This window comes from Rhinoderma darwinii, chromosome 2 (assembly GCF_050947455.1).
Source record: "Rhinoderma darwinii isolate aRhiDar2 chromosome 2, aRhiDar2.hap1, whole genome shotgun sequence".
In the NCBI taxonomy this organism is placed as follows: domain Eukaryota; kingdom Metazoa; phylum Chordata; class Amphibia; order Anura; family Rhinodermatidae; genus Rhinoderma; species Rhinoderma darwinii.
The window spans coordinates 429,370,686-429,393,859 of NC_134688.1; the positions used below are offsets into that span (position 1 = coordinate 429,370,686).

Below are 23,174 nucleotides of genomic sequence, written 5' to 3' on the forward strand. Positions count from 1 at the left end.
ATATTTTTAACGAAGACTTTTTGCAAAGTTAATTATTTTTTAGTTTTAGTTGCATTAAAGCTAAAACATATGAAAATAGATAAATACATTGCTTGTAATGGTATATATACCCATTAACTGGTTGCCGACACAGGACGTAAATACTCGTCCTGAGCGGCGGGTGCTTGGCGCATTAGGACGAGCATTCTTGTTCTGTGTGACAGCCATGTCCGTTGTGCGATCAGGAGCGGGGCAACCGCTGTAATACACAGCCACAGCACTGCACTAACAGCGGAGAGAAGAGAAACCTCTTCTCTCTGCCGTTAACCCATTGAATGGCGTGATCAAAGCTGATCTCGGCATTCAAAGCAATAGTGAAAAGGGGGGCTCCCCTTTGATTGCTTCACAGGAAATCCCTGCGACGCAATCGATGTCCATACATGGTATGGGCAGACAGCCCAGGGTCCATTGAAGGACCCCAGGGCTGTTTGACTATATTCCCTGTTAGGTATGCCCTAACAACTGCCTGCGTACAATCAGTACACAGGCTAATGTATTCGCATATAGATATATGCCAGTACATTAAAGTTAAAAAATCAAAATGAAAATCCCTCTATGGGATTAAAAAAAAAAAAGTAAAGTTAATAAAAAAAAGGTAATCTTAAATTTAAAAAAAATACACATAAATACAAATTTTTTACAATAAATAAACTTTTCATAATAGAAGTCCCAAAACATAAAATAATGTACGCATATTTGGTAATGCCACGTCTGTAACAAACTGTACAATAAATGTAAAAAAGAAAACTGCAGCGGAACTGCTTTTTTTCCCCACATTTTTGCCAAAATAAAAATTTATAGAAATTAAACGATAATGTAAACGTACCAAAAAATGGTACGTACATAAAGTACAACTCGTCCCGCAAAAAACAATGTCTCATACAGCTACATCTGATAAAAAATGAAACAGTTATGAGCGCCGGGATGCAAAGAAGGAAATATAAAAAAATTGTTCGGTCCTCAAGGCCAAAATTGGCCCAGCTCTTAGGCTGGGTTCACACAGAGTTTTTTGACGAGTTTTTTTTTACGGGGAAATCGGAAATTGTGATCTGAAGTCACAGGGTGCTGAAACAGTTACTGCCGATCGTTTAACTCTTTCAGCACCCTGGACAGTGACTATCTCCTGACGTCGCCTAGCAACGCTCCCGTAATTACGGGTGCACACACGTAGTCACCCGTAATTACGGGAACCACATTGACTTCGATGGGCCTGCCCGTGCTGTAATAACGGCCTGTGATTACGGGCGTTTTTACGTTAGTGTGCATGGGGCCTCAGTCTGGCTGTAGACCTAGAAATACATAGGTCCAGCCAGAATGAAGAAATGTCATGTTCGTAAAACCAATACGCTACGCAACACACATAACATCTGTGGAATTCATTGTGGAATTTTGAATCTCCATTGAAGTCAATGTAGAAATTCCGCAATAAGCCAGTGTATGCTGCGGACACCAAATTCCGCACCGCAGCCTATGGTCCGCAGCAGAGTTTTTCGCAACGTGTGCACGAACCTAACTAAAAACCTGTGGAAAGCAATGGAGAAACTGTCCGCTGCGGATTTCCGCAGCGGAATTCCAGAGCAATTCCGCCACGTCTGGTCATTCCCTTAAGGGGTTAAAGTAAATATGTCTGGTAAACAAACAGTATGAAGAGTAACAATGTTTACAAGAAATTTTAAGAGTACAAAAGTCCATACCCAACATACAGTACATGAATGACCAGTTACAACTAGTCAGACCTCTATAATACTCCAGGTTTTTTTTATAAATAATAATTTCATATTAACAGAGCCCCTGACATTGATCCTAAAGATGTCTACAATAGAGACAGAATCTTCGCTGCTGTCGCTAAGGAAGATACTGAGGACCTGGCTGGACTGCAAAGCTACCTAAAAAGAACCATGAAGAATCTAACTAATACTGAATTTAAAGGTAAGGGATAATGTGCTATGTGCTATGGTTGTTTGAGACGTCCTACTCATTTGTACACAATAATAATAGTAGGTCAGCGTAATGCAATAAGCAGCTTTCATGCTATAAAAAGTTCTTTGTGGTTCATGCTTAGAGATATTCCAACAGTTCCGAGATTTTACTTCGCAAATACATTTTCACAGTCATCAACAGGTGAAGTTCATTAAAGAAAACCTCCACCACCTGCTGCTGGCAACGCCATATACTGCTCCCTTACATCAGGATTACCAAAAAGAAAATCCATCACTTATCTAAAACGCCACGCTCTAGTGCTTGGGACCAGCAGTCATTATGTGCACTATAGAATGTGACTACATCGGTAATTGATCTGTACAACCGATCTACATTTCTCTTGTGTGCTGACTAACAGAGAGTATGAATTAAAGAGGTTGTTGTCTGGTTTAGGCTTCGTTCACATCTGCGTCAGGGCTCAGTTCATGGGTTCCGTTGGAGCTTTTCATCAGGGGAACCCATGAACAGAACCCTGACTGAAACAAAAGGAAACCATAGGTTTCCATTTGCAACACCATTGATTTCACTGGTGACGGATCCGTTGCAAATTGTTTCCGTTTGTCACCGTTGTTTAAGGGTTCTATTGTTTTGATGGAATCAATTCCGTTGTCGACTGCGCTATTCATTCCGTCGGACAGAACCCTTAAACAATGGCGACAAATGGAAACCATTTGCACCGGATCTGTCACCATTGAAATCAATAGTAATTCAAACCTATGGTTTCCGTTTGTTTCAGTCAGGGTTCCGTTCATGGGTTCCCCTGACCAGGGGCGTAACTAGGAAAGACTGGGCCCCATAGCAAACTTTTGACTGGGGCCCCCCCTCCCCTGGGTGTCACACAACCCCCCCCCTTGTAGATAGTGCCTTTTTTACAAACCTCCCCTTTTGATAACGCCATACAGCCCCCCTGTAGATAACGCCATACAGCCCCCGTAGATAACGCCATACAGCCCCCCTGTAGATAACGCCATACAGCCCTTTGTAGATATCTACAGAGGGGGCTGTATGGCGCTATCTACAGAGGGGGCTGTATGGCGTTATCTACAGGGGGGCTGTATGGCGTTATCTACGGGGGGGGCTGTATTGCGTTATCTACATGGGGGCTGTATGGCGTTATCTACGGGGGGGGCTGTATGGCGTTCCCTACAGGGGGGGGGTCTGTAGGGAACGCCATACAGCCCCCCCTGTAGGGAACGCCATACAGCGTCCCCCCTCCCAAAAAAATGCGACCTACAGTGTGTCCTAATAAAAGACATGTATTCCCTATCCACAGGATAGGGGAGACATGTGTGATCGCTGGCAGCGATAGGGAGAACGGCGGACTGAAAGTCCCCCTGAAGTTCTCCATGACTAACCTCTGACTTCCGGCGTCTGCGCAGCTCTGTAGAAATGAATGGAGCGCTGGTCACGCATGCGCACAAGCTCCATTCATTTCTACGGAGCTGCCGACACAGACCCCGGATGTTCGAGGTTTGTGATGGAGAACTTCAGGGGACTTTCAGTCCCCCGTTCTCCCTATCAATGCCAGCGATCACACATGTATCCCCTGTCCTGTGGATAGGGGATACATGTCTTTTGTTTAATGGCAGAGCGGGGAGATACCTCCCTGCTCTGCCGTACTGTTCAGTGGCGTCGCGCTGTAGCAGCCATAGCGGCTGCTAGCGGAGCCTCCGGCCATGGTGGGGGCCCGTGCCGGCGGGCGACATGGGCCCCCTCATGCAGCGGGCCCCGTAGCAGCCGCTACTGCTGCTACGGCGGTAGTTACGCCACTGCCCCTGACTGAACCCATGAAGGGAACCCTGATGCAGATGTGAACGAAGCCTTAGAAAAACAGTTTTATATATCTTATCAAGGAGTTAATAGAGGGAAACGCCTGTCCTGGACCCTTATCTACATCCAGATCAGAGAGCAGCTACAAAGACTGTCTCTCTCACTCTGAAGGACCTGGCACATCCTTGCATTACACAGACAGCCCAATCATTTCAAAAGGAACGGTGTAATGCTTCATTTCCCATGCGGTGGCACACTTCCAGGTTCCTACACTGATTACAGCTGATCGCTGGGGGTCACCTTGTGATCAACTTATTGTTGGTGGACCCTTTTAAAAAACAGGAAGCTGTCCGAAATGGTCAACCCCTTTAAGGACTCCCTGAAGGATAATTACAATTGGAAACTCCAGAGTTTCTCATTAAAGTGTCTACACGAATACAGTTTATAAAGAATATTAATTTATATAAAAGATTCCTTTATTTCTCTTACAATGAGCCTAAATTACAGTATGTTGTATCGTCCTAAGCAGGGGTCTGAAATTCGGCCGGGTAAATGGGCCGCACATAGAAAAATTGTGAAGTTGACGGGCTGCATTACTTTCAAATTTGATAAAATACAAAATTATGACAATCCAGTTTTTCAGTTCAAGAACGGCTAAATTCAGTCTGGCTGCTCAGTTGGCAGCAATTGGCAGACACAAGAATGTCAAGATTAGGCAGCCCCTTTTTAGATAGTGCCACAGTGCCCTCTGCATATACCCCCACTCCCCGTAGATAATACCACAGATCCCTCTGTAGATAGAGCCACACCCCCCTAGATAATTCCCCAGTGCCCTCTGTAGATAATGCCACAGTGCCCTCTGTACGTAATACCACATACTCCTGTAGATAATACCACAGTGCCCTCTGTAGATACTAGCACAGTGCTCTCTGTAGAGAGTGCCACACCTCCCTAGATAATGCCACAGTGCCCTCTGTCAGTAATTCCCCATGCCCTCTGTAGATAATTCCCCATTGTCCTCTGTAGATAATGCCACAGTGCCACACACACCCCTTTGTAGATAGTGCCACACACCCCTTTGTAGATAGTGCCATACACACCCCTTTGTAGATAGTGCCACACATATCCCCCTATAGATAACTCCATTGCGGCTCCCTCTAGGAGTGGAATCCCCAGCCAAAGCATTGCCGGCACTTTGGCCGGGCATTCCTCTCCTGGAGGAGCCCCTGGCATCACTGTCCATATATGAACAGATACGTGAGGGGCCTCGTCTTTCTGTGGAATCCCCGACCAGTGCGTCGACAACGCGCTAGCCGGGCATTCTGGTCCAAGAGGAGCCACTGACGTCACTATCCATATATGGACAGTTATGTCAGAGGCCTCGTCTTTCAGCGGAATACTCAACCAGAGCGTCGGCAATGTGCTGGCTCGACATTCCGGTCCAGGAGGAGCCACTGACATCGCTATCAATATATGGCTGTAGATTCCACTCCTAGAGGGAGCCCCAATGGAGCTATCTACAGAGAGGGTGATGTAGCGTTGTCTACAGGGTGGGGTGTGTGGAGTGGCACTGTCTACAGGGGGCGGGTGTGCAGCACTCCTCCTTTGGCTTGCTCTCTACTAACGCACTGTCAGCGGACCCCTGATGACAGCTTCAGGGGCCACATGCGGCCCGCGTGTTTGAGACCTCTGGTCCAGAGATAAAATCTCCCAGGATTCCTTGCTCCTTCAACGTAGGCATGAATGAGTTTTCTCTGGTGATTTGCATTCTTGTTGCATAGCAGTCCCACTAAATTGTATGAGCTCAGCTGAGATGTTAGGGGTGTGCCGGTCAACCAGCTAGTATGGGCTCATTCATACTTCCCGTATTATTTTTATTTAAAAAAAATTTGTGGTAATACATTTAAATAGTTGTAAGCACATTTCCATTGTTTATATGCACATTTTTTTTATGCACATTGTATTTTATTTTAATACGCAGCATGTTGCAACGCATATGGTTCTAATCACATTATAATGACAATCAGCTTGCAAATTAAAAATTTATTTTTATTATAGTTTTTGTAATTTTTTTTCAGCAAGCAAAAAACTTTACATTTGTTAAGATAAGATAAGAATCCCACATATAATTAGAACAAACTTTTGAAAATTCTTTTTTTATAGTTTATAATTACATAACTTTTGCTTGTTGTAACATTTCAAGTAGCTAAGTGAGACATTACTGGGCTTTCAGTTAAATTAGTCTTGTTATTAAATTGCTTCGTTGATCAGTTAATTCGGTTTTCACTTCTGATTGATTTCCAACACTTAAAGGATTATTTAAGGGCTTTTATCTTCTGTGTATAACCATGCTTCCTGAAAAGGCACTTTGTCTAAGCTGGAGCCCAGTCACAAGAGGATGCATCAGCTGACGCTCTCTGGTGTTTTACAGATGATCACATTGTATCTTATTGCTATGGAAATCTGCAGCAAAGGTTAATAAGTAGCACAGCAGCTGATGGTGGTTGTGTTTTATATTTGGACACTGTTAAAGGGGTTCTTTGATATAAACAACTAATTTTCAAAGACCGTTTTATACGTCAATAAATATGGGTCCCGTAATCAGGAACCCCCTCCATGATCTGAACAGACACAAAGGAGCCCTGTGCAAAAATAGTATATGAGCTCCTCGCTCCCCAATAGCACATCATAGTGCACCTCCATAAGTATCTCTTACAACGCATCAGTAATTGTGAGCTATGAAGTTAATTAGCTCAATCCTTTACATGTAATCTAATACAGCGCCAGACTGGGGACCCTTGGGCCCAACAGACAGAATGATTCTGAGAGCCCATCCACAATCTCTACAGAATTCATGCACATTTACTTCTTGTTATCATTGTACACATAGGGCATATCATCAATAAGGTCTAATAGGTTATTATTTGTGAATCCCCATAAGAAATAGACCCTAGTGGCAAGTGCTTGGCTCCCAAGTTAGCTTCAAATTGAGTTGACTTCTGCTAGATATTTTGGGATCCATTATTGGGTCAGAGTCTGGGCACACTGGAGAATTATCTGGTACTCTGGTGGGCGAGTCCGTCCCTGATCTATTAGACAGTTAAAAGGTTCTGGCTGCTTTTAATGTAGCAGTGGGCCCCCTTACCTACTGGGCCTTTGTGCAGCTGCACAGGTTTCACATAATATATGTCCGCCCCTTGAGTTGAAGATGAGTTGAGAGCTAGTTTGACTTGACATCAAACAACTCATCCCCGTCTAGTCTAGAACTTACCTCTTCAGAAGATGATCGGATTAGTTTGACAGGAGCGATCCCTCATAAACCCATGATGATATGAAGTTATAAGTTAATTTGAGATACTCCAGGATAGCATCTATTAGAATAAATTTAAAAAACATTTTACCCACAATGTAGCTCACTTGTTGACCCATTTTTGAATATTGCCACTTCATTTGCTATGATATTGTTATTATATAATATTAGAAATAAAGGTCTGCTTTTACTGTATCAACAGGAGGTATATGCCATCTAGCACCTGGAGAAAAAGATAATAATCAGCGCTGACTTTAGAAGGGTCACAGATGTAAAGATTATTGTTAACAATCATTTTCAATATTTGTTACATCAATGATCAATGGCCAGCTTAAGGCTGCCAGGATGTTTTTTTATTCGCAAAAACATATTATTGATTCGATTTTCATAGGCTGCATCCCTGGTCTTCTGGTCTCTTTCTTGGCCCACTAGCCTGCGCAATTGCCTCAACGTGATATCTGCGATCTCTTTTGTCCCCTCTTTCCCTTCATGTCCCTTTTGAGTCAATGTTTGTCTACCATTCCTATATTCCTTCTGCTTGCTACTAGGAGCAGCAATAAATGTACAGCTTGTACATCTACATACAGATAAAGAGAGAAGCAAAGGCCATGCAGTAATATCCATGCCCCGGACATCAAGGACTGCTGTGAAATGTTGTTCTGTAATTGAGGAGTAAGGTCCTGGCAGGACTGTACCTAGATCATTCTTATTATAATGTCTTAAATAATCAGTGGAGTTCACAGCCAGGAACAAAAGCACTTAAAATCACAGATTATACACAAGCACTCAGCCCTTTTCTTGCATGCCTCATTGCACATATCCTGTGTTATTTTGTTCTAATTACTGGAAGGTCTTTTTAATGGAGATATTACATTATCTATAGTAATCAGATATAGAAATGTGCAAAAATATCAATGAGACCAGTACAACTGGTAATGACAGAAAATGACTACACACACATAAATATATATATATAAAAGACATGGTGAAGCCAAGATGGAACTCCGAATCTAAAGGTTAATGTGTAGTAATGTATCTTCTCGACATACAGCACTCATCTGCTAATTGTGCCTGTTTTTGGTGCTATACCGTTATTCTGAGCTAGAATGTGATATATTCTCTTAGGACTATTATTAAATAATGTATATAGAGGTTTTTCCTCCAACAGAGGACTCACAAATCACCAATAAATGATCCGACCTGGATAACAAATCAAATACACCTATCATAAAATACAGGCAGGGTAACCAGTATAATGCAAAATACAACATCTTTATTACATATAAAATAAAATACAGAATATAAAATGGAGCGACAAACACATGATGCACGGATCCCCACACGTAAATACTAAAAATCTCCTATAGAAAGAAATGCATAGGTAAATATAGCAAAGTCAAAGTGCCTAAAAAAGGAAACAGCCCTATACTGATAAGGGCCAAGTTAGGGAAAATAATTAGACTAGAAAGGCACTAAGGGGACGGGGGGGACGGAATTCAGACCAAAAGAGGGGGACCCTGATCGAAATTTTTACTGACAACTAAGTTGCTAAACTGGAGCTCTGTTACAAAGGGCATTGGGTATTAACTTCAGGCCAAAGCCGCAATTCTTTTTTAAATTATTATTATCAGCACATGTCCATTATTGAAGGGCATTGGTGATTGATAGATCACCCGTTAGTCACTGGACATTCTAGAAATGAGTTCTTCTTTTTAACAAATAAGGAATTGCTGATTGAAAAACCACTTAAAGGCTCTTTGGTTTGGAATATTTGTTTTTGTTAGATGGGTCCCCAGATAAGCTGATCACAAGGTGTCTGGCTGCTGAGACCTCAAGTAATCATCTGTAATCTGTGGGGAAACTGATCAGCAAGTGCTCAATTTCCCTGCAGTGCCTCTACAGGGGAAATGAAGCATTACACAGTTCCTAGTTAAATCGGCTGTCGCCATAATGAACAGACAACTTGTGTCCTCCTGAGTAAAAGATGCTCTTTGCAGTCACTTTGATAATGATCATGGGGCACGTGTTTACTAATCCTATTGGGAAACATTACAATCAGCCTCTTCTTTATTCAACATGGCTGCTCCCAAAAAGCAACTAATAACATTCATCTGCTCAGCGAATAAACGTGAGGTCCTTTTAGTAGAAACCAATGAACAGTCAGAAGCATCTGCAAGCCTCAAAGGTAAGACTACAGTTGGTGGGTATGGAGTATTCTTGCAAACACAAAGGTTTTTATTGCTTATGTACCCGTGCAGCTGGATAACGCTACGTACATTTTTAATCCATTTCGATAAAATTTGAATCCACTTTTGATTAAATTTTAGATCAAATATCATATATTTTTTTAATATTATTATTGGTATTATTATTATTAAAACTTTCATATAAAGCCAGAATTAGGGGGGATTCACACGAGCGTGATTTTCGTGTGTGCAGGCCGCGTATTTTTCGCGCGCCACGCACAGCCCTATAGAAGTCAATGGGGCAGTTCAAACAGTGCGTGATTTGTGCGCAGCGTTTGTTCGCTGCTTACAAAACGCGACAGGTTCAATATCTCTGCGTATTTCGCGCATCACGCACCCATTGAAGTCAATGGGTGCGTGAAAACCACGCAGGTCGCACGGAAGCACTTCCGTGCGAACTGACTGAAACAGCGCACCAGCTGTCAAAAGGATGAATGTAAACAGAAAAGCACCACGTGCTTTTCTGTTTCCAAACATCCAAATGGAGTGTCTTTGAGATGAGCGAACCCGGACAATCGAACCGAACTTCGTTTTGGCCGAACCCGGCAAAAAAAATTCCGGTACGTGACGTCAGGAGATAGTCACTGTCCAGGGTGCTGAAAGAGTTAAACTGTTTCAGCACCATGGACAGTGACTACCGATCCCAATAAACATGAACCTGTAAAAAAAAACGAAGTTCTGACTTACCGATAACTCCCGGCTTCTTCCTCCAGTCTGACCTCCCGGGATGACAATTCAGTCCAAGTGACAGCTCCAGCCAATCACAGGCCAAGCACAGGCTACAGCGGTCACATGGACTGCCGCGTCATCCAGGGAGGTGGGGGCCAGATGTCGAGAGGCGCGTCACCAAGGACACGTCACCAAGGCAACGGCCGGGAGAGAAGTTCTCGGTAAGTACGAACTTTTTCTTTTTTTTAAACAGGTTGCTGTATATTGTGATCGGCATTCACTGTCGAGGGTGCTGAAAGAGTTACTGCCGATCAGTTAGCTCTTTCAGCACCTTGGACAGTGACGGGCGTCGACTAGCCTCATCTCTATGATGGCGGCTGCGCGAAAATCACGCAGCCGCGCATCATACACGGAAGACACACGCAGCTGTCAAATGGTTTTTGCGCGCGCAAAACGCAGCGTTGTTTGCGCGCGCAAAAACGCAACGTTCGTCTGAATCTGCCCTTACTTGCAGAATAGTTATAACGGTTACATAAATTAAAGTGTTTGAAGTATGATACCATGTGAAATTCCCTTTAATTTTCAAAGAAAACTAAATATGTAGGTCAATTACATTTTGCTGTTACAAAAACTTAGATAATTGAAAGCTCAGAGACAAACCAGTAGTTTAACCTTCATGTTTCTGAAATATATCTTTATGTCATAATGTTTGCCGTTTTTACTTACAATAATAAGCAGTTGTGTGATTCCAATGGATGTGTCTAACATATTTTTACATATGTTACCCCAGGATACTGTGTAATTAAATTATAGACCACAGCTATATTAGAAAGTTATGCCCAGTAGATGATTATTCTGGACAAACAAGATAAAACAACCCATGTTTTTGTACTTTCAGTGCAATTCTATTTGGTCGATAAGCTTGAAATGGGCCATAGAAGTGTAATAGACTAACAGTAAATATTACTCATTTCTGTACTTTACAAGCATATACCAGATATAGACTCAATGTTTATTTTTAATAACCAGATCCTGATACTGGAAAGACATGTTTATTAAAGGCCATGTGGAATCTAAGAAACGGAATGAATGACACCATCCCAATATTGCTGGAGGCTGCTAAGAGCACTGGTCATTTGAAAGAACTGGTTAATGCAGCCTATACTAATGACTATTATAAAGGTAAGTGAAGTCAACAAAACACTAAAAATATATTTGATACAGTAGGCAGTGTCTGAACATGTTTGGTTTTCTGACAAGGAACAGATATAGCCCCAGAGGGGTAATTTAAAGCCCCCGGTCCTTAATGCAAAATCTGTAATACCTTGTTCACATGGAGTGTATTAGACGCGTTTTTTACACGTTTTACACGCAGAAAAATGCATCAAAAACGAGTAAAAATGCATGGTTTAAGCTTTCCATTGACATCAATTGGAAAGCGCATTATTAGTGCGTATGATGTGTTTTTTTATGCGCATGGGTAAAAAAAAAAAGAAGCATCAGGTCAATTCTTTGGCGAGTAAAACAAGCCGAAAATACGCCTAATTCCCATAGTCAATCAGAGTCCTAATTAAAAAAAGCCCCGGAAACGCGTAAAAAAAGAGTCAAAAACTTTGTAAAGAAACGCCTTTATTTTAAAAAGCGCTAGCGTTTTTGACACGTTTACACGTCGTTTTTTTTACCGCCGTGTGAACAAGGCCTGCCAGGGCCCCTCACCTACCATTTATATCACTGGTGACTTCTTATGTGACACAGGAGTCTTTGGACCCCCTCAGGCACCAGGGCCCGGGTGCGACCTCTACCTCTGCACCCCCTTTGACTATTCCCCTGACTGCCTTTAGGCGGTAACACAGACATGGATAAACAACCTCCTCTCCGAACCACAAATTTAGTAACAATAAAGGTCACTTGAACCTTCTCCCACTCTGACTGGCGGATATATTCCTCTGTATCTGTGGAGCTCTCCTCTCTACAACCTCAGCGTGTTTGTCGGTTTGCAGTTAGCCCTGAGTGGAGGCATTTATCTCAAGCCCCATGTCTCACCCCTATTGTCTTTGCCAATTGACAAGTTTCACAGATGCCTTCTGGCAGGGCACTCCTGCAGCCTTCTTGTTCAAAATAAAATAATTTTCATAAATTTCTATTAACCCAAGAGTGCCTAGTATATTTCTGGAATACCTTTTCTTTTCTTTTTCTTTTTGTTTTCTATATAGCCTTCTTGTATACTCTGGGCAGTGGCTGCTTTAACCTGCCTGGGAACTCAGATCCCTTGATTAGTGGCAACCATGTAGATTTAGGGTCTGGGGTGGGATTTTGCCCGAAGTATAATTCTAACATTGAGTAAGAGTGATCACCCATATAACGCAATGCTCCAATGTGATATGACTGTGGTGTCTTGTTGCTGCAGTCAACAAATAAAGAAGCATAAAGATGTCCAGACAATCCATCTCAGGGTAATGTTAAGCAATGATAAGTAGTATACATAAGCATTATTAACATCGTGTGACTTTCCGTAATAAAGTGTAATACAAATCACACCTGCAGAGCTTCTCCTATAATAATAAAAAATGTGTAATATTATAATAAAAAATGTGTCATATTATTCTAATTGTAAAGTATTATGATGTATTATAATTAAGTAGAACTGCAAGGTTGATTATAACAAAGGGACATGTCATATAACAGTCTTCTGATTATAATGTTATTACAGATGACTGCCTTCCAAAATCTTACATTGTATTTACAACTATCATTTTAATTAAGAAAGAAAAGGTATTAAAGTGTAGCTAAACGTTTGACAGACTTCTGACATGTCATAGTGATATGTCAGAAGATTGGATTGGTGGGGGTCCGAGCACTGAGACCCCCACCAATCGCTAGAACGAAGCAGCTGAAGCACTCGTGTGAGCGTTCAGCCGCTTCATGTCTGTTCAGCTTTTTCCGGAAATAAATGTATCGGTGTATGGGCTCAATATAAAGTGTATGAGCCCGTACTCCGATACATCGGCTTTTCAGAAAAAGCCAAACAGACACGAAGCGGCTGAGCGCTCACACGAGCGTTTCGGCTGTTTCGTTCTAGCAATTTGTGGGGGGTCTCAGTGCTCGGACCCCCACCAATCCAAACTTCTGATATGTCATTATGACATGTCAGAAGTTTGTCAAACGTTTAGCTAAACTTTAAGCATTTTCCTGAAATACTTAGTATGGAAATGTTAATGTAATGACGGGGGTAGGGAAACGGACAAGTGAGCCATAATCTACCCGCCACTCTGTCCCTGCCTACTTGCAACGACCCGCCCTAGGCGACGGGGTACAACTTGGCGGCGGTCCCTACGCTCAGTAAGTGCACGACAGACAAACAGACAAGGAAACACAAAGCAAAGGAAAAGGGGCAGTTGCCCACGGCAACACCGTGAGCAACAAGAATGGTGAACGAGCCGAGTAAAAACCAGGAGTGCACGAGGTACCAAACGCAGAGCAGGAGAGTAGTCAGTAAGCCAGGGCCAGTATGGAGCAGGATCAAATAGTCAGAAGCTGTAGCTGGGCCAGGAAACCACACGAGAAGAATCACAAGCAAAGGAGGAACAGGAAAGGCAGGTATAAATAGACAGAGGGCGGGAGCTAGCTCCGTCTGGCCAGGCTGCGATAGGCTCTCCCACTCCTAAGCCTGCCATCCTGAGTGGTGGAAGATGGAGTCAGTCTCAGAGACACAGACTCAGGTGCAGACTGATTAACTATGGGAGTATACACAGAAGTTGTGCCTGGCAGATCCTTTACAGTTAATTTGTATCTTTAGTACGGAGCATTAATTTTCCATTTCCCCCACTTTGTGTGGTTTGTGTTTGTTTTTATTTTAAAATGGAGCCCTGTTTCCTTTTTAAAAAGAAGGTTTCTACCCAAAATATAAAATTAGCCGAAAAATAATAAATCAGACTTTAGAGCCGTAGCCATAGTCTTGTAATTATGTTTTACTTAAAAAGATATTGGTATATTTCTATTTTTTGGTTTTGGCCAAGTGACAGCAGGAAGTGGAGCCATATTGGTTGTAAACTCTGAAACAGCTTCTGGGGAATTGTAATTGAACAGAATAATTGAACACTTGCTGCTGAGTTCCCCAACATTTTACAGCTGATAGCTGAGCGTCCCGGCCTAGATATATCCTGAGATCCGCTTATTGTCTAGAGACTATGACAACATTTTTTTGTCCAAAGTGAATATCCTCTTTAAGAGTTGAACAAACTAATCACAATTTGTAGTAGTGCCCATGAGACCACTTTGTCTTTGTCTCTCTTCTGTGACCCCATTGAAAGTCATCTCTTGGCTTTAGCTTTGGCTTTGGGATTTTAGCAATAGACATCCCATTAATATATCCCTATAAAACTAGTCTGTTTTAAGGGAATCAGTGATGATATGGTATCAGTGATAGGCCGGGCAAACAATTCTTATTCTGCATTGTGAATTTTGTCATATTGTTCATAAAACTGATCTTATAAAAGGATAAGTCAATGGATGAAAATCAATTCCAAGGAAAAAACATCATTTCTTATTAATACATTTGAAAGCATTTCTTTTATTGTCTGTAGACGAAATGGTTCACAATCACAATACATTAATGGTAATTATGCTTCGCTAATGTTATTTGTACAAAGGCGGAGGTGAAAGAAATAGATAAATCTGATAATCACTTAATGGCTCTGGTATCTCTTAGTGGATTTTTTTGCAGATGCTTTTTTGGCCGATTTACGTAATGATAAATGTTTAAATATTCAAGCATTAGGTAGGGGCATCTGGGATTAATGTTAATCTCTAGTATGAGAGGGAGAATGGCAATATACAGGATGTAGCTCCAAACTTGTATTTATTATCAGAATACAGTTTTAGATTTTAGTGTTTGTCAACCTCTTAGGGCTAGTTCACATGATCGAATTTTGCAGGTCCCGTCGCAAAATCCATCACGGAACTATTCCTGCCGTTGGCAGGACGATTCCTCCTCCAATTAACTTCAATGGGAAGTTTGGGCGGAATACGACCGAAGAACGAGCAAGACGCTTCTTTTTCCCACTAGCTGAAAAAAATCAGCTATCGGGAGAAATAAGAGTCCGACTCCCATTGGAATGAATTGGAGGCGGAATTTTCTGAGATGGATTCCGCCTGCAAAATTCCTACGTGTGAACATATCTTTACATTTTAGGAATCTCTAATTTTTATTCTAAGGCCTCCTTAACACAAGCCCTGAAGTTCAAAACTTTATTTTTTATGGTATTTTTAAAAGTAGACATCTGGCCGCTGCATTTTATCCCCCATAAAAAAAAAGGCAATGAAAAACGCTGTTCAATGGTGTGTGTGTGTGTGTGTGTGTGTGTGTGTGTGTGTGTGTGTGTGTGTGTGTGTGTGTGTGAAAACAGCCTAATGATTTGATGTTAACGATAAGTATACGATACTCCATCTATTATGACTACCATAGAGGGGCAATGCAAAGCCAAACAGCTTCTCTTCCCATACATTTCAACATTACTACAAGAGGGTAGAAAAATATTTCAGTAGAAAATCTCAGTTTTCCTTCAAGTCTTTATCACATTTCCATGGGGCACTGCGTCTGCTACAGTTAGGTCCAGAATTATTTGGACAGTGACACAAGTTTTGGCATTTTAGCTGTTTATCAAAACATATTGAATATACAGTTATACAATCAATATGGGCTTAAAGTGCAGAATCTCAGCTTTAATTTGAGGGTATTCACATCCTAATTTGAGGAAGGGTTTAGGAATTACAGCTCTTTAACCCCTTAAGGTCCGAGCCATTTTTTGGATTTTTCGTTTTTCACTTCCCGCCTTCCAAGAGCCATAAACCCTTTATTTTTCCGCCAATGCAGTGGTGTGAGGGCTTATATTTTGCGGGAGGAGTTGTAGTTTCTATTGGTAGCATTTACAGTACCATATAATGTACTCAGAAGCTGGAAAAAACATTATTTGCGGGCTGAAATTGGAAAAAACTGTGATTCCTCCATTATTTTTTGGGTCCCGTTTTTACGTCTTTGACCGTGTAGTAAAAACAACAACTTAACTTTATTCTGTGGCTCAATACGATTATGGTGATATCAAATCTACATCGATTTTTTTATATTTTACTACTTTAAAAGCAAAAAATGTTTGTTAAATTTTTTTTTGGGGTTTCATCACATTCTGAGAGCCATAACTTTTTTCTTTTTCCGTGCACTGAGCGGTGTGAGGGCTTATTTTTTGCGGGACGAGCTGTAGCTCCATTTATTTGTACATATGACTTTTTGATCAATTTTTATTCAATTTTTTTTAGGAGCTAAGGTTACCAAAAAACTGCGATGTTGGTGGTTTACAATTTTTATTTTTTACGGCTTGACCGTGCGCGTTAAATAATGCTATACTGTAATAGTTCAGACTTTTACGGATGCAGCAATACCAATTGTGTTTATTTTTTCATTACTTTAGAGGAAAAATGGGACAAGGGTTTTTTTTTTAAACTTTTTTTTTGCACTACTAAAAACGTATTTTTACACATTTTATTAGGCCCCCTAGGGGACTTGAACCACTGGTCATTAGATTGCTGGTACAATATACTGCAATACTAATGTATTGCAGTATATCGGAATTTTTACAGGCAGGGCTTAACAGAGGCAGAGTGAAGTCAGCCCTGGGGGCCTTCATTTGCATTTGGAAGGTGTTGCTGTGAACCCACAACATGAGGTCAAAGGAGCTCTCAACGCAAGTGAAACAGACCATCGTTAGGCTGAAAATAATGAAGAAATCCATCAGAGATAGCACAAATGTTAGGAGTGGCAAATCAACAGTTTGGTACATTCTTGAAAAAAAAAAAAGAGCGCACTGGTGATCTTGTGAACTCCAAAAGGCCTGGACGTCCATGGAAGACAACAGTGGTGGATGATCACCGAATTCTTTCCATGGTGAAGAAAAACCCCTTCACAACATCTATCCAAGTGAAGAACACTCTCCTGGAAGTAGGTGTATCAGTATCTGAGTCTACCATAAAGAGAAGACATTAATGAGAGCAAATACAGAGGTGCAAACCATTAATCCGCCTCAAAAATAGAACCGCCAGATTAGACTTTGCCAAACAACATCTAAAGAAGCCGCCCAGTTCTGGAACAGCATTAAACTAAGATCAACCTGTACCAGAATGATGGGAGGAAGAAAGTATGGAGAAGGCTTGGAACGGCTCATGATCCAAAGCACACCACATCCTCTGTAAAACATGGTGGAGGCAGTGTGATGGCATGGGCATGCATGGCTGCCAAAGGCACTGGATCGCTAGTGTTTATTGATGATGTGACTGAAGACAGAAGCAGCCGGATGAATTCTGAAGTGTTCAGGGATCTACTTTCTGCTCAGATTCAACCAAATGCAGCAAGGTTGATTGGACGTCGCTTCACAGTACAGATGGACAATGACCCAAAACATACTGCGAAAGCAACCCAGGAGTTTATTAAGGCAAAGAAGTGGAATATTCTGCAATGGCCAGGTCACTCACCAAATCTCAACCCGATCCAGCATGCATATCACTTGCTTAAGACAAAACTTAGGGCAGAAAGACCCACAAACAAGCAACAACTGAAGACGGCATATCCCCTAGGCTTGTGGCACTTTCCCCCTTGGGTTGAGAACCACTTCTCTAGACCACCAGTATTAACCCCTTAAGGACGCAGCCTAGTTTGGGCCTTAAGGCTCAGAGCCCATTTTTCAAATCTGACATATTTCACTTTATGTGGTAATAACGTCGGAATGCTTAAACCTATCCAAGCGATTCTGAGATTGTTTTCTCGTGACACTTTGGGCTTCATGTTCGTGGTAAAATTTGGTCGATATATTCAGTCTTTATTTGTGAAAAATTGCAAAATTTAGAGAAAATTTACAAAAAATAGCATTTTTCAGAATTTAAATGCATCTGCTTGAAAAACAGACGGTTATACCACCCAAAATAGTTACTAGTTCACATTTCCCATATGTCTACTTAAGATTGGCATCGTTTTTTGAACATTATTTTATTTTTATTGGACGTTGCAAGGCTTAGAACATAAACAGCAATTTCTCATATTCTTAAGAAAATTTCAAAAGCCTTTTTTTGAAGGTACCGGTTCAGTTCTGAAGTGGATTTGAGGGGCCTATGTATTAGAAACCCCCATAAAACACCCCATTTTAAAAACTAGACCCCTCAAAGTATTCAAAACAGCATATAGAAAGTTTTTTAACCCTTCAGGCATTTCACAGGAATTAAAGCAAAGTGGAAATGAAATTTGCAAATTTCATTTTTTCTGCTGAATTTCAAATTTATTAATTTTTTTTCTGTAACACAGAAGGTTTTACCAGAGAAATACTACTAAATATGTATTGTCCAAATTCTGCAGTTTTTATAAATGTCCCACATGTGGCCCTACTGCGCTCGTGGACTAAAACACAAGCCCTAGAAGCAAAGAAGCACCTAGTGCATTTTAAGGCCTCTTTTTTATTAGAATATATTTTAGGCAGCATGCCAGGTTTGAAGAGGTGTTGAGGTATCAAAACAATGGAAACCCACCAGAAGTGACCCCATTTTGGAAATTACACCCCTCAAGGAATTCATTTATGGTTTTTGTTATCATTTTGACCGCACAGTTTTTTCACAGCACCTATTTGAATTGGGCTGTGAAATGAAAAAAAAGATATTTTTTCCAATAAGATGTAATTTATGATCAAAATTTCTTATTTTCACAGGGAACAACATACCCCATTTTGTTGCCCAATTTGTCCTTAGTGCGGCAATACCCCATTTGTGGTGATAAACTGCCGTTTGGGCCCATGGGAGGGCTCAGAAGGAAAGGAGCGCTATGTGTTTGTTGGAGTCCAGATTTTGCTGGATTGGTTTTCGGGTGCCATGTCGCATTTACAGAGCCCCAGAGGTATCAAAGCAATGGAAACCCACCAGAAGTGACCCCATTTTGGAAACTACACCCCTCAAGGAATTCATTTATGGTTTTTGTTATCATTTTGACCGCACAGTTTTTTTACAGCACCTATTTGAATTGGGCTGTGAAATGAAAAAAATGATATTTTTTCCAATAAGATGTCATTTTTGATCAAAATTTCTTATTTTCACAAGGAACAACATACCCCATTTTGTTGCCCAATTTGTCCTTAGTGCGGCAATACCCCATTTGTGGTGATAAACTGCCGTTTGGGCCCATGGGAGGGCTCAGAAGGAAAGGACCACCATTTGGCCTACTGGAGCTTTTCTGGTGCTAAGTCATGTATGCAGAAGCCCCTGAGGTACCAGTAGAGTTGAAACCCCCGAGAAGTGACCCCATTTTAAAAACTACACCTCTTAAGACATTCATCTAGAGGTGTAGTGAGCATTTTGACCCCACAGGTACTGTGTAAAAGATAATGCGCAGCAGATGGTGCAGAGTGAGATTTGCAATTTTATATATATATATATATATGGCATGTCAGTGTCCGATATAGTGTGCCCAGCATGCGCCACCCGAGATATACACCCCTTAAATTGTAATGTGGGTTCTCCTGGGTACGGCAATACCCTACATGTGGCTGTTATCAGCTGCCTGGGCACACAGCAGGGCTCAGAAGGGAAAGATGAGGGGGGTAAGCTGTGCGGAGTGCATCACGGTAAATTAAAAATCAAGGGATGTATGATACATTTTAAAACAATCTTTTATACAGAGCCCTGGTTTTTCGGGACACATGTCACATTGGTATATTGTGTTCTTCCTTATCCCCCTCTTATAGCAGACTCTGCACCTCTTTTGACTCTTTCCCTTTCCACCGGTTTGGGGAACTTCTCTTGGAAAGTGTTGCCCTGGTACGATGCGTGTGGCCTCGCTTCCAGAAGTACTGGGTGCCCCCCCTTCCTGGTCCCTAAAGATTAGATCTTGAAATTCCAGGAAAGTTCCCCTCTGGCCTGCACATCCGCCAGTACCCGGCAGGTACTGGCGGAATTGAACCCTCGCTTTAAAATGTACCAGGGACTCATCAATAGAAATACACTTCTCGGGGGTGTATGCTTGGGAAAACCGGGCACTGAAACGGTCTAATAGGGGTCTCCGTTTATACAAACGGTCAAAATGGGGTCATCTCGGGGTGGGCACGACTCATTATCAGTATAATGTGAGAAGCGAAGTATTGCCTCATTTATTTATTTTTTTAGGTTCCAGTTCAGTTCTGAAGTTGCTTTGAGGGGCCCATATATTAGAAACCCCTATCAAACACCCCATTTTAGAAACTAGACCCCTCAAAGTATTCACAACAGCATGTAGAAAGTTTATGAACCCTTTAGGTGTTTCACAGAAATTTAGAGCAAAGTAGAGGTGACATTTACTTTTTTTTTTTTGTCAGAAAATCCTCTTTATACCATTTTTTTTATAACACAAAAGGATTTATCAGAGAAACTCAACTTAATACGTATTGCCCAGATTCTGCAGTTTAGAGAAATATCCCACACGTGGCCCTCGGGCCGGTAATGGACTGAAGCACCGGCCTCCGAAGCAAAAGAACACCTAGTGGATTTTGAGCCCTCTTTTTTATTAGGCACCATGTCCGGTTTGAAGAGGTCTTGTGGTGCCAAAACAGTGGAAAACCCCCAAAAGTGACCCCAATTTGGAAACTAGACCCCCTGAGGAATCCATTGCAGTTTTCATGTCATGCATGCGACTTTTTGATCAGTCTTTATTCTATTTTTAGTTGGCGTGGTGACTAAAAAACCGCAATTCTACTATTGTTTTTTTGTTCTATTTTGTTCACAGCGTTCACCGTGCGCTATAAATGACACATTCACTTCATTCTGCGGGGCGATACGATTACGGCGATACCAGATGTTTATATTTTTTTTATGTCTTATGGCGTTTGCACAATAAAATACATTTTGTAAACAATCATTCACTTTTTGTGTTCCTTATTCTAAGAGCCAGAACGTTTTTATTTTTCCTTCAAAAAAGCCGTGCGAGGACTTATTTTTTGCGTAACGAACTGTAGTTTCGATCAGTACCATTTTTCGGTACATGCGACTTTTTGATCTCTTTTTATTCCATTTTTTGGGAGGTGAAGTGACCAAAGAATTGTGATTGTGGTGCGGTTTATTATTTATTTTTTTTACGGCGTTCACCGCGCGGGATAAATAACGAAATAATTTTGTAGTTCAGGCCGTTACGGACGCGGCGATACCAATTATGTATAGTTTATTTGTTTATTTATTTATTTATTTTAATAATAAAGACTGACAAGGGAAAAAGGGGGATTTTTACTTTTATTACTTTTAAAACTTTTATTTTCTTATTTTTACACAACTTTTTTTAACTTTTTTTTTACTTTTTTACTTTGTCCCATTAGGGGACTTGAGGGCAGGAGGTCCTGATCGCTATTCTAATACACTGCACTACATGCGTAGTGCAGTGTATTAGAACTGTCAGCTACTCACTGACAGCAAGCATAGTGGGTCCTGACTCTGTCAGGACCCACTAGGCTTCCGTCTATGACATAGCCGGACGCCATTTTTTGGTGTCCGGTTGCCATAGTCACCATCGCCGGCCGCTATCGTGTAGCAGGCCGGCGATGGCGGATTAACCCCTAAGAAGCCGCGATCGCTATTGAACGCGGCTTCTGAGGGGTTAAATCTGCGGGGACCACCGCGATCGGTCCCGGCACATTGAGCAGTGATAGTCTGCTGTCGGAAACAGCAGCTATCACAGCTCATGCACGCGCCCCGCGCGAACGGCGCCGTGTTTACTCCATGACATACTATTATGTCATGGAGCGCGAACGATGCACTTACCATGACATAATAGTATGTCCTGGAGCGTTAAGGGGTTAAACCCTTTACCATTATAAACAATATAATAACAACAACCATCACACTTATTTTTTTCGCTGCGGATTTCGGCTTAGAGAGAATTCTGTGAATTTTGTAGCATGCCTGTTAAGTTGAGGATTTGCTGTGAATTTGTGCGTTTGCAATGTAAAGGAAGAAATCCATGCCAAAAGCTTCATTTAAGATATGCGGATTTTGACACAGATTCACAGTGAATTTAATGCGAAATTTAGACTTTTATAGTTTATCCTGTATTAGAAAAGTGAATGTGAAGTGTAATCTGTTTTATTCCACTAGATTTTCTTTTCATAAATAAACTCAGATATAACTCCCCGAGGTTCATATTTGATTATATATTTCATAATTTCATGTTCTAATCGGTATGAAGTGGTTTGATGAGTTTAAGTAATTAAAGTAATAAAGGGTGTATACACACGGTGCGGTTGTGCCGCAGTTTTTGCTGCATGGCTAAAAATTGCACTACAAAAACGCAGTTTGTTTGGTGTGGTTTTTTCACCAGAAATTCCCTGCGGCCGCCGGGGCGGATACGCTGCGTACCTTAAGGCAGCGAATCCACCCTGTGTGAACTTACCCTAAGTGTAAAGTTAGTTTAGAGTAAGTCTATTTAGACATCATCTGGTTGTTAGCCATGGCAGTCATATTAAATTCAATGCAGATGCTTTTTTAGCCATGGAAATACATGTATACAAAAGAATTAAAAAAATGTCCGTCTTTCCTTCTGTACATTTACTTTAACCTAGTATGCCTTGGGAGAAATAAAGACACACAAACATTACTATGATATCAATAATTCATGTAAATATTAGAATAATCAAAGAGTGGAATGTCTATACAAGTGGATCTTCACCTTTTATCACCATGTCATTTTAAGGCCCAAAATTCTGCGCATTCTCATTTCCTAATATATTTTGAAAGCTGTCGGAACTCTGTTTTTTTATACAGAGGTCCGAATCCCCTGCATAGACATAGATTTAAAAGCTAACATGCTGGCTGCCTGTGACTAGAGGGAGCATGGGAGCTTACCGAGTACCGTCTTACCATTGAGTTCAGTGCCGTAGCTATAGTGGTCGCAGCGGTCGCAATTGTGACCCAGCCTTGAAGCCCATGACCCCCTGCACCACATGACATATATCTACATTTACAGTAATCTACATGAGCCCCTTTACGACAGTAACAGTATACTTACCCACCTTGCTCCTGAGTCAGGTCCCGAGCTAGCCCTGAGTCCTGACGCCTTTCAGCGTCACAACGTTATGTGATACAGGGCCAAAAAAGAGAGAATCACACATGATAGG

General features: G+C 41.4%; 1 protein-coding gene across 3 annotated transcripts in view; it reads left to right on the forward strand.

Moving 5' to 3' along the window:
* LOC142743527 (transient receptor potential cation channel subfamily V member 1-like) overlaps positions 1 to 23,174 on the forward strand; it is an 89,952-nt gene that overhangs the window by 16,973 nt on the left and 49,805 nt on the right. For all 3 annotated transcript variants that reach the window (XM_075854385.1, XM_075854383.1, XM_075854384.1), the window contains exons 3-4: positions 1,826 to 1,968; positions 11,044 to 11,196. In XM_075854385.1, the coding sequence (XP_075710500.1) occupies positions 1,826 to 1,968; positions 11,044 to 11,196 (296 nt within the window). The remainder of the gene's footprint in view (positions 1 to 1,825; positions 1,969 to 11,043; positions 11,197 to 23,174) is intronic.